This window comes from Podarcis pityusensis (genome assembly GCF_964106645.2).
Source record: "Podarcis pityusensis genome assembly, chromosome: 12".
Lineage (NCBI taxonomy): Eukaryota > Metazoa > Chordata > Lepidosauria > Squamata > Lacertidae > Podarcis > Podarcis pityusensis.
Genome location: NC_138037.1, coordinates 28,625,265 through 28,637,600, shown reverse-complemented (window position 1 = coordinate 28,637,600; position 12,336 = coordinate 28,625,265). Strand labels below are relative to the sequence as shown.

General features: G+C 44.0%; 1 protein-coding gene across 7 annotated transcripts in view; it reads right to left on the bottom strand.

The window, feature by feature from the left end:
* The window catches only part of DYNC1I1 (dynein cytoplasmic 1 intermediate chain 1), a 253,297-nt gene that overhangs the window by 188,401 nt on the left and 52,560 nt on the right, over positions 1–12,336 (bottom strand). For all 7 annotated transcript variants that reach the window (XM_080974760.1, XM_080974757.1, XM_080974758.1 and 4 more), the window contains 2 exons: positions 4,369–4,485; positions 2,236–2,350 (listed from right to left, as the gene is read on the bottom strand). In XM_080974760.1, the coding sequence (XP_080830886.1) occupies positions 2,236–2,350; positions 4,369–4,476 (223 nt within the window). In that variant the 5' untranslated portion in view covers positions 4,477–4,485. Of the gene's footprint in view, positions 1–2,235; positions 2,351–4,368; positions 4,486–12,336 lie in introns of those variants that run through there.

The following is a 12,336-nucleotide window of genomic DNA, read 5'->3' as shown; positions in this document are numbered from 1 at the left end:
TTGGTTTTCATTCTTTCCCCTTTTCTGCAGCAGGCGGCTAGATAGGCATTTATGCAGAATGACTGCAGGGTCACAGAACCGAGATGCTTAAAACTTGGGAACTTCAAAACTAATCCAGTAGTAGGAGGGTAATTGGTTGGGACCCTGCCAAGTGAAGTTAAGGCAAAACCGAAGACAGCTAGCTTGCTCACACAGTGCTCAGCCTAGGCCCAAGAGCCAAAGTAAGACTGCATGATGATTTAGTTTAATAAGTCCCCCCACTCTCACAAAAAAAAGACAAGGTGTGGAACCTTTCCATTTCAAGCACTGAAAGCAAAGATAGACCACAAGTGGAAATGCTGTTGTCGTTTTTGAATCTAGATTGGCAAGGGGGAAGGCAATGCAGAAACAATTTTGCTTCGACTAATCTTCATGGCAGCCACACGGAGGAAAATGTAAATCTTATAATGCGACATCGCCTGTTTCAACTTGGGCATTTAAAAATCCACTGTTTTACTTTGTCAAAAATAATTTCCTAACTGCATTTTCCTTTTTTCTTTTCCTAGCTAAATCCTTCACATCTCCTGGCAGAAGTGTCAGTCAAATGGATCGGCCGTGGCACGAGGTCCAACACCTTACACATATTCTCACTAGGAACTGTCACTAAAACGAATCGCGAGTGCAAAAGGCATTCATTTTTCATGACAGCCCTTTGGCAGGTACAGGTGTGAAGTGGTAGGTGACGTGCTTATTATGCATCCATTCTGCTTCTTGGGCTCCCTGGATCGGGAGGAGCTGATTTTTAATTTGCATGAATAGCCTACAAAGAGAATCATGGCTTTAGAGCCAAGAGATGCATCATGCCGTATTTTAATATGGCCATCAGTGCTGGCTCCGGGTTTTCTTGCTGGCTTGCAGAACTGAAGCCATGATCCAGACTAGGCAATATGCTTATTTTATTTATTTATTTCTACATTTATATCTCACCTTTCCCCCAAGAAGCTCACGGTGGAGTCCATAGATCTCCTCTTCACCATTTTATCCTCACAGCAACACTATGGGGTAGGTTAGGCGAAGAGACAATGACTGACCCATGGTCACTGGGTGAGCTTCATGGCTGAGCGGGAATTTCAACCCTGGCCTCCCATGTCCAGCACTCTTAACTGCTGCATCATGCTGGCTCATGTTGGAGACCTCAGATTGTATTTCACATTCCTAAAAGCCCTACACGGCTTAGGCCTGGGTGGCAAACATCAGGTCCAGGAGACAAAGGTGGACCTTCAAACCTCTATCCAGCCCATAGAACACTTCTGAGGCCACACCCCCTGGCAGGTCATCTTTGCAAGCCACATCCCTTGTGAGATCTGCTCCTCACCTTCTTTGCCAGGTTGAATACCCTTGAACTGTGACAACGCCTCTTCGTAAAATGCTTAGGGAGTTTCCATGAGTGCAGGAAACTTTCCCACTGAAAAAAAAAGTCACCTTCCAACTCACAGAGGGCAATGGGAACCAAGGTGGGGCAGAGTGAATGGAGCCTAGCATACCTGCTCTACCTCTGTCACGTGTTCATGTAAATCACTTTAAGAATGCCTAAATAGGTCTGCGATTAGGATGGAATGAAACAAAACAGCAGGAAAAGGGTGGGAGCATGTATATCAAACAAGCACATTCCACATTTTCACCTCAAAGAATTCTGGGCGCTGTAGTTTGTTGAGGGTTGCTGCAAACTGTAACGCTGTGAGGGGTATACCACAGTGCCCAGAATTCTCTGAGGGAGAAAATGTGCTTGGAATGTGTTTTAAATGTACAGTGTGTATGTATAAATTTATGTTTCGTTTCCAAGTTTTTCTTTTTTTATGATACTTGTTTTAAATGTCAATAAAGGACTCTATTTTCAAAGGGGCAACTATTATACATAAGAAAAAAATCAGATGAATGAAGGGGAGCCAAACCAATTTTCAGAAGAATGGAACAGCGACAGCCCAAGATGGTGCGAGTGGTGTAGCCCACAGAGAAACAATTTTGAAATGTCTGGATGAGAACGACACATAATAGACACACTGAGATTCAGCACAGCTAAGAAGCAGAAATGCTCTGAATTGGTTATTGGGGCGATACGAAATGGTATTTAAGCAGAACACATAACGTTATGGACAACAGCCAAAAACCAAGAAAAGAAAAGCATGCTACAGTCAAAAGAATGTGTGGATCTTAAACGGTGGCTAAAATGTTTTGAACAGGTCTCTCTCTGAATACCTAGAGGTGGTTCTGGAGAAATACCAATGCTCTGCAATAAAGCTTCTGTCTCCCTTCTCTTCCGGTCCAGATCAGAATCTTCCTGCGTTGGTTCTTTCTTCTGCTGAAAATCTGACTGAAATAATAGTATCGGACAATTAGCCGAAGCGAAAGAAAATTGAAATTAAAGGAGGATGGTGTTTCCTGACACTAGTGGGAGCTTTCCCCTTGATGGAATAAGAAATGGTTACCCCCCCCCCCTTCCTGGTGCTTCTTGGGCCACATTCACACCATACATTTAAAGCACTATGATGCCACTTTAAACAGTCATGGCTTCCCCCAAAGAATTCTGGGAGTTGTAGTTTGGTAAGGGTGCAGAGGCTTGTTTGGAGACCCCTATTCCCCCCTCCCAGAGTTACAATTCTCAGAGTGGTTTAACCATCAAGCTCTCTTCTGAGAATTGTAGTTCTGTGAGGGCAACTAGGGTCTCTCAACAACTTTCAGCACTCTTAGCAAAGGTGGGATTCATTCAGCAATTGTGTATGCATGTCTCAGTTGCTTCTAGGGAACCATCAAAAGTGCAAAATGGAGGGAAGACAGCAAAAAAAACCAAAATTTGCAACGTCAATTTCTCATAGCAAAGCCCAATAATGGTATGAAATGCATGTACGATATTAAAGTGTCAGTTTAAAGCAAACCAGTTATTAGAAAAGGGATAACAGGTGCTTTAAACTGCAGCAAATGTTGACATCTGAAAGAAAAGAAACATAATCACTTAATGCTTCCTTGACTTTGCATGGAAATGAGTATCCATTCCCTGTCAATTCTCATCTCTATTTCGCTAAGTGACTGAATAAAAAAGAAGTGCAAATCCCCTTAATGAAAAAAAACCTCACGCATAGCGTCAAGGACAAATAAACTAATATGTCAGTCAAACCTTAATAGAACTAAAAGATGTTACCAAGCCAGGAGGCTAAAATGCAGCAGCAATTATCGTTTACTTTGCTGAAAAACAATAAGTGCAAATCTGCTACTGTAGCAACCAGGCTAGCCAGTCACAAATGTAAGGGGGGGAGAGAGAGAGAGAGAGAGACAGGTTGTAAAAGAACAATAAAGATATTTAAAAATAGGCACATGGAACCTTTGGGAATTACAACGTCAGTCACTTAAAAAGAATTAAATGTATACAGTATTTACATTTTAAAAAATTAAAATAAAATTGAGGTGGGGCAGAAATAAGCTTTTGGCATCATGACATCACTGCATGGGATCCACAGGATCAGTTAAAAACTTTTCTAATTGTGGGGGGCACTTAAACCCTCCTGTAGGACCCTATGCAACTTTTCAGCTGTGGATGAGCTACTCTGGGTAGAAGTTCACTTAAACCACAGTGAATCCACGCTGAGTCAAGCTGGGTGAAGCTGGGTGTTCCAGATTCAGTCCAAAACTTTTCTCCCCATCTGACTGGTTCAGCCTGTTTACACCTGCAGTACCTGGTTTCAAGCTGTAATATAAAAGCTAATAGAGATGTCTTCCTACACAAAGTGAGCGGAAAGGACAGGATTCCTTAAGTAATAATAATAAAAAGTCAATAGCTAATTTGGGGACACCATAAGCAGCATAGCTTATATATACTTATGTCAGTGCTTTTCTTCTAGAAAAAAGGTGCCAGTACTGCTTACCCTAAAAGGGACGCGGGTGGCGCTGTGCGTTAAACCACAGAGCCTAGGACTTGCCGATCAGAAGGTCGGCAGTTCGAATCCCCGCAACGGGGTGAGCTCCTGTTGCTCGGTCCCTGCTCCTGCCAACCTAGCAGTTTGAAAGCACACCAAAGTGCAAGTAGATAAATAGGTACCGCTCCGGCGGGAAGGTAAACGGCGTTTCCGTGCGCTGCTCTGGTTCGCCAGAAGCAGCTTAGTCATGCTGGCCACATGACCCGGAAGCTGTATGCTGGCTCCCTCGGCCAATAAAGCAAGATGAGCGCCGCAACCCCAGAGTCGGCCATGACTGGACCCAATGGTCAGGGGTCCCTTTACTGCTTACCCTTGGGTACCCCCAGAAAAAATGCACTGACTTATGTTCAGAGGACAGTAGAGAACATACATCCAAATAAATAAACAAGCAAAAATGGGAAGGGAGCCTCAGCAGCCTTACCTCTTTTTTCTTCCTTTCTTCTTCCTTCCGTTTTTTCTCCTCTCTTATCTGAGCCAAACGCTGCTTTTTGCGTTCAAGCTCCGCTTTTAAATCGCTCTTGTCAGACATGGCGATTCCCTGTTACAAAGCAAAAGTAGCAAATGTAGATTTTGGAAACTGGGGGGGAGGGGAGAATTGAGGTCTCTTTTTTGCCTTTGACTGGCATCTGGGGAGGGAGTTCTGGTGAAACTAAGCATAACTTGGTAATTCCTTAGTGACGGCTGGAGATCAGTAAAAGAATGAACAAAATGGTAAGTACATTAAGCTAGACAACATGAAAAGGTCTCTGCCTAGTTTTGTTTTGTTTTTGGACCTATCTTTCATTGTTTTTGTGCAGTTTTTAAACTCCTATCATGGTATAATTGTAAATCACATCGAGTTGCGTATAAAAGGCAATTGATAGGTTAATGAATAAAAACAGCAACACCTGGAGTTTGAAAGGGCAACTGAATGATTTTTCAACAGACCACCTTCTGAGCTTCTTGTTTTGGCCTGATTAAGGCCATGAAAATCTAAGGGTATGTTCAAATAACTGCTTACTCAGCATCCAGAGTGCTTGCACTGCTAATTCTTGAAGCTGCATTCACATGATGTCAGCCGCAATCCATATCAATCCTGAAGTTTCTTGGCAAATTCTGCTGTTTGATGGATTTTTCTCAAACCGGCTTCACTCCAATTAGAAAACCGGATGTAGAGTGTGTCAGGAAAAAGCACCAAGGCAAAAGCCAGCTCCAGGTGGCTGGAATGCAAAACAGTGCAGATGTACTGTTGGGGAAAAGGTGGAGCCTATTCTCTGTACTGAGCACCGGATGTTAGCTCAGTGTGTCATATGACCTGTGCTGGAAGTACAGGGGAGGAGTGTGAGACTCTTCTGATGGAGACTGAAGGGTGCAGTCACATTTCTATGTACTGTTGAGTGACAGGAATAAAACATGTAGAAAGGACTCCTGTCTGTCTCATTTCTCCTCCCTGGGAGAATGCAGGGAGGGAGAGAGAAGCAGAGGGTGTGTTCTTCTCACGACTAATGAGAAGAATCGCCGGGTTTGTTTACCTAGCCTGCCGGGGTCGCAGACGGACGGTAAACACAGAGTATCTCACTCAATTGCCTCGGGGGAGGCCAGGTACCTCTGCCTGTGAGCTGAAGATACTAACATGTGGCAGCCTTCGGATGGTTGCGATTCATCGGACATCTGCATGAGAGGCTGGTGGATTGTCCTCCTCTGCTCCAAGGAGGAAGAGAAGCGTCTGAAAGAAGCCAGAGGCTCAACAGACAGCTGGTGGAAAGAAGAGGTGTTTTCCAGAGCAACAAAGTTCAAGGTATGCTGCTGCATTTCGGGCTAAAAGTGTGAACGGAGATTGATTGATTCTCTGGTTCACGGGGGAGCTGCGTTTTGGAAAAATACAGCTTCGGGAGAAGAGGCCTGCATTCCACAAATTCTTGTGGTTAAGATAAGAAGCCCTATTGGAATGCATTGTTGCTAAGTAACGGTCCTGGAAAGTTACTAGCAGAGAGGCTGGATTATGAAGCTTGAGAAAAGCGAAACAAAACCAGAGAGTGTTTTGGCTACAAAGTTTACGTGCCCTTGGAAGGGACTTTCCATAGCAGCCAGCGTGTAGCTGCCAGGTGCCACAGAAGCGTAAACAACTTGCAGTTTTGCCTGCCTGAGAAAGGAAAAAACAACTGTTGGATTTTACAGCTTGTTTGAAAGTGAGAGAGGCTTGGATTCAAAATGGATGCCAAGAAAGGGGGGAGACTTGCCTAACTCATCTCCCCTGACCAGAGACAGTTATTCATCAGGGTCTGGATGGATAACTACCCCAGAAGGGGTGAGCCAAGATGATGCTGGCCAAGTTCCTAAGAGCTCAACGAAAGCTGAGGAGAGCTTTGACCCCAGAGGGGAGAGTGCAGGAACTGTGGCTGTTGGAACTGTTGGTGTTCCTGAACAAGGTGCAATGGGTGTTGCTGACAGGGGGAGGAAAGAACAGAGTTCAAATCTCCCCACTGATGATGCTACTGGGAAGCATGGAGTAGCATTGAGTGCTGTCCGATGCTACAATTGTGGACAGACTGGGCATCTACAGCGAAACTGTAAGAAGCCGCGCCAGTCAAGAGGAGCAAAGAGCAGCTCTACGAAGCCTGAGGCGTCAGGCAAAAGCCGTTCCAAGTGCCAGGTGAAACCTGCAAAGGCTATGATGGCGAAAGGAACCACGCCAGATGTTGGGAACTCGTTCATATTTGACACGGGCGCAACGGTTCATATGTGCCTGCACAGACAACTGTTTACGACGTTGAAGAAGCAAAGCTTCGCTGTGAAACAGGCCAACGGTCAAGAGTTGGAAGCGACTGGAATTGGGACTGTGTATCTTGAGAGTCTGAACTTGACTATAAGTGATGTTTACCTGGTTCCAGAACTGAGATTTAATCTGCTGAGCGTGTCGCAGATTGCAAAGAAAGGACTGAAACTGACCTATGATGCTAAAAGCTGCAAGATCTACAAAGATGGAGAACTGTTTCTTACTGCCAAAGAGAAAGATGGACTGTATTTGTTGACTTTTGATCAAAGTGATTACATGAAATGTAATTCTTCTGTTTCTAACGAAATCTCTCTTGCAGGTGTGACCAGTGTGAGCACCAGGAAGCTGACCAAGAAGGTCGACAGAGCATTTCAGCGGGTGTATGCTGATGTGATTGGTCCTCTAGAACCATCTAGAGGCAGTGCAAAGTATTACCTTTTGTGTGTGGATTGTTTCACTAATTATTCTTGGGTTTATATGATGGAGAAACCGCAAGAAACTTTAGAAAAGTTTCAGGAGTTTTGTGACAAGGTTAAAAATATGCATGATGCTAACATTGATTGTCTTTTCACAGATGACAAACAAGTTTTTCTGTTACAGAAGTTTCAGAAGTTCCTGGATGGAAAAGGGATAGACCACAAAGTTGCTGTTTCGCCAGAAGCGTGGAACAGGGGGGTCTGTGTAAGGGTGAACAAAGAATTGCAAAAGGGGATGCATGCGCAATTGCTAAGTTCACATTTGTCACATGAATATTGGGCCGAATCGCTAGCGTCCTATCTTCATGTGTGGTTGAGAAAAGTCTCAACAGAGTTGGGATGTTCTCCTTTTGAGAAGCTGTTCAATAGAAAACCTTCTGTTGCCTATTTTAAGGTTTTCGGGTCTCATGTGAGAACAGAAGCTCCAGGTGGAGTAAAGAATGCCAGAGGCATTTTTGTGGGTTATGAAAAAGGTCTCTACAGAGTAATTTTGTCTGAATCTGGTCAGGTGATTCTCACAAAGTTCCTAGAGAGTGCTCCAGAGCAAGAGCGGGTTGTAGAACACACATTTCCCACAGGAAACGATTCAGATGATGTTGATGATTTTTCTGATGTCACAGATTACAGTGGTACTGATGATGATGACAGTGATAGCTCAGAGAGTTCAGTTGTAACAGTCATTGAGAGGAAATCTCACACAATGGATAGACCTTCACAGGTGAAGGAAGAACCACTGATTGCTACTGGTTCTCAACAAAGTCCAGAGGTTGAACCAGTGAGCACAGAGAATCAGAACCTCATACGCAGGTCTGAGAGAGTCACAAAGGGTGTACCATCGAAGAGGTACTCAAAAGAGTTTGCTAACTTAGCTGTTGCATGTGTTGCTATTGTTAACAACTCAAAGCAGGTTAAAGCAGTGTCTAAGTCAGAGACAAAGACACAACAGAGAGTAGCTAGCCAAGGTAATGCAGAAGCACTCATTCCTTGGAAGCCAGACAACCAGAGAGGTACACTGGTGAAACCAGTGGTGGGGAGTTCCAAGGGTGGAACTGAAACAACAGGGGACTGTTATATGAATAACAACTGTTTGTTCTCTTCTCTGGATCATGTTTTGCCAATTGATGCTTTTGGGGGAGGATGTCAGGAAAAAGCACCAAGGCAAAAGCCAGCTCCAGGTGGCTGGAATGCAAAACAGTGCAGATGTACTGTTGGGGAAAAGGTGGAGCCTATTCTCTGTACTGAGCACCGGATGTTAGCTCAGTGTGTCATATGACCTGTGCTGGAAGTACAGGGGAGGAGTGTGAGACTCTTCTGATGGAGACTGAAGGGTGCAGTCACATTTCTATGTACTGTTGAGTGACAGGAATAAAACATGTAGAAAGGACTCCTGTCTGTCTCATTTCTCCTCCCTGGGAGAATGCAGGGAGGGAGAGAGAAGCAGAGAAGAAGAGGGTGTGTTCTTCTCACGACTAATGAGAAGAATCGCCGGGTTTGTTTACCTAGCCTGCCGGGGTCGCAGACGGACGGTAAACACAGAGTATCTCACTCAATTGCCTCGGGGGAGGCCAGGTACCTCTGCCTGTGAGCTGAAGATACTAACAGCCATCCCTCAGGCCCAGATGAGCACACAAGGGCAGACGACAGTTTGATGAATAGGAGTTCTGGGAGCCAGGATTATTGGGCAGAAAAACCCAAAGGACTGTGGGTGTTGGGTGGTGATTCCTGCCGCTCTCTGATGTGAACAACTCCGTGCAAATGTTTCAAGCCACTATTGTGAATATACTCTTTAAATTCTCTTTCCACACCCCAACAAGGTTCTCTCACCCAGAACCAAAAAAACAAACCACTGAATTCTGATTCCTATTAACCATTGTAAACTAATAGAAGCCAGTTTGGGGCATACATGGCTCCTTACATCAAAGGGCCTTCTCTCCTGGGAGCAACTCCAGCACCTTAATTGTGGTCAAATTCTCATCAGCATTAATTTAAGCAAAACTTTTGGTTCTGAATTACTAGCCTCCCCGCCCCCCACCCACACCCACCCCTGGTCAGCCTAAGATCTGAAACCCACCCCAATCTGTGGTTTAGGATATACCGTGGTTAGCCTAAATCACCATTAACATCACACAGATGATTAACTACTTTATCGGTTAAAAGGGAAGAAGGGAAATTGGATTCAGGGTAGGGAAGGTTGAAGAGAGGGAACAGCAAAATCAATGTGAGAACTGTTACAGAGGGTCAGGTAATGGCATCATTATGGGTACAAAAGCACTGCTGAGCGAAGATTGCCCTCAGAAGCATTGAGGAAACTCAGGGCTACAACCAATTATACTCTCTTTTTAGTTTTGCATTATGCCTCACTGCTCAATTACACTAGCAGAGCTCTGACTCAATCAATGCTAATGCCATGTCCATGTTGCTAAGGGCCCTTTCTGTAATGGGTGCAAAAAGGGATTTTAAAAGGGTGACAAGGCTACATTGACAGGAAATCAGATATGCCCAATGTAACTATGAAAAATGCATTTCTTCCTCGTCCTCATTTTCTCTTTAATTTTCAACATATTACAATCATCATACAGACAAAATATTCCACCCTGACCCATTTCCCCTAAGTTGCCCTGTGTTTACGAGACATCACTTTCATACTCCTCAACATTTCTCAGATGAAATAGAGACATTCTCTTCTATATTAGGAAAAGAAAAAAATGTGTGAGGGAAGGGATCATGTGCAACACCTTCAGCAGATAAATGGAATTAAAAAAATTAGCTGGAAGATGACTTAATAATAATAATAATAATAATAATAATAATGGAAACTGAGAATGATCAGGAACAGTTCAATAGTAAATCCTATTGAACTCATTGGGTCTTAGTTCTGAGTAGAGTGTGAAAGGCTCAATTTACAATAAAGAAATAAACACTCCATGCATTTCCTAAAAAGTGGCTGGCTGCTGCAGCATTCCAATTAAAGAATTTAAAGTGGATTGGTTACATTTTCCTTCAAAATTATAGCAAGAGCTTTGTATGCCAGCATCAACATCTCCTTCATTTTGTGCAGGTATTTTATTTTCAGTATGAACAGGACTCTGTTTTTGCACCACTTGTTCTCCAGGACATGGAGAAAAAGGAAAACTGGGACATTCCGGGATCAAATCAGAAACCGGGATGGCTTCTGTAATTCCAGGACTGTCCTTGGAGAATTGAACACTTGAAGAGTATGCAATTCCTTCCATGCACTAGATCTTCTGCTACACTTTTTAAACTGTGCTGGCACTTTGCAGGAAGATATTTCCTAAGATACATCCACAGTTGGATTTTGTCACTTGCAGTGTTGACACAAGTGTCTCATAGTTTTAGGGGCATGGTGCCTAGACCCATTCCCAGTGACACCAGTGTCTGTGCATGTGTGCGCACATGCATGTGCAAGCAGAGAGAAGGTGTAGTTCTTGACTGTCTGGAATGTGTTGTCGAATTATAATGCCACTTGCTTGCCTGGGGGAGACAGATACAGGTAGGAAGCTCTGACTTTTGCATGGCTAGACTATAGCCTACTGAACCTAAGAGTCACATCCACTGCCCCATAAAGATAGTCCACAAGGAATGCAACCCACAGGCTGACAAAGGATCCCCACCCTTGTTTTAGGCTGTGTACATTTAATGCACATGGCTCCACCTCTCAAAGAATCTTGGAAACTGTAGTTTGTTAAGAGTGCTGAGAATTATAGCTTTGTGCAAGGTAAACTACGCCTCCCAGGATTCATTGTGGAAAGTAATGTGCTTTAAATGCGTGGTGAGCACTCAGCCTTTGTTACTCAATCGGCTGTGATTCTAAAGGGCAGCGTGAAGCTGATGCTTGGAATGCAGTCTGTGGTTTTAGAGTATTTACACAGATCTACTATGTAGTATCAGCCAGACACTGCGCTTCCCTCCCTCTGCCTCCTCATTAGTAATGTGATCTGCCTTCCTCCATAGACGGAGAATAGATGGGAAAGAATGGCACAGTTTTCCCACAGGCCGTCTCAGCACAAATGCACAGTGACATCACCCTTTTTGTTCTCCACACAATGCCATTCTGTCTCATCAGCACAACTGTTGATTCCTACAACTCAGAAGACAGTGAAAGAGTGACACACAGCATTTGTGGACATTTGCCAAATAGAAGAATAGGCCATTTCATCATCATTAAAACGCTGTAGTGTTTGTAAGGATTTCGGATCATTTGGTTCAAAAAGTTTGAAAATGTTAATAGTGTTTGTTTTTTTAATGAGCTCCCAGCAGAGCTAATGGGTTGCGCCCAATGGGTGTGCCGTCCATTCATGGAAGAGTCTTTGATCTGGTGAATGGAAGGGAGATGATTTTTGCCAAGCGCCTTTCGCCTATGCCACCTCCCATGTTGTTCCAGAGGAACCCCCATTATAAGAACTTGTGAAGAGACTGGCTAGATCTGACCAAAGGCAGTCTAATCCAACATCCTGATCAATCAATCAATCATTTTATTTGTATGCTGCCTTTCCTAAGTTAAAACCATGCTCAGGGTGGCAGGCAACAAATAAAAAAGATATGTTAACTACAAACATAACAAAAGTAGTCATAAGTAATAAACAAAACACCAAGAAGTACAAAACCAAACTGAACAATTTCCATATAAATCATAAGATACCAAATAAAGGTGGAAAAAATTAACAACAACTATTTTGCCCTCCGGTAAAAACCCCTAAGCAATATCTCAGCTCAATATTCTGTTTGGCATTCTCAGCTTTTGCAGCTGGAGTCAGTCCAGGCAGTGGCGTAGCGTGGGTTGTCAGCACCCGGGGCAAGGCAAGTAATTTGCGCCCCCTAACCCATGGATTTGCGCCCCCTAACCTGTGGATTTGCGCCCCCTAACCCATGGATTTGCCCTAACCCCAGATGTTGCGCCCGGTGTGGCCGGCCCCCCCTGCACCCCCCATGCTACGCCACTGGGTTGGCCAGTTGGTGTTAAAAAAGATAGAACTTTTTTTATGTATGCTACAACAGCAGCAAGAATACTCATTGCAAAGTATTGGAAGACGCAAGATTTACCCACTCTGGAAGAATGGCAGATGAAGTTGATTGACTGCATGGGATTGGCAGAAATGACTGGCAGAATCCGCAACCAGGGAGAAGAGTCGGCAGAAGA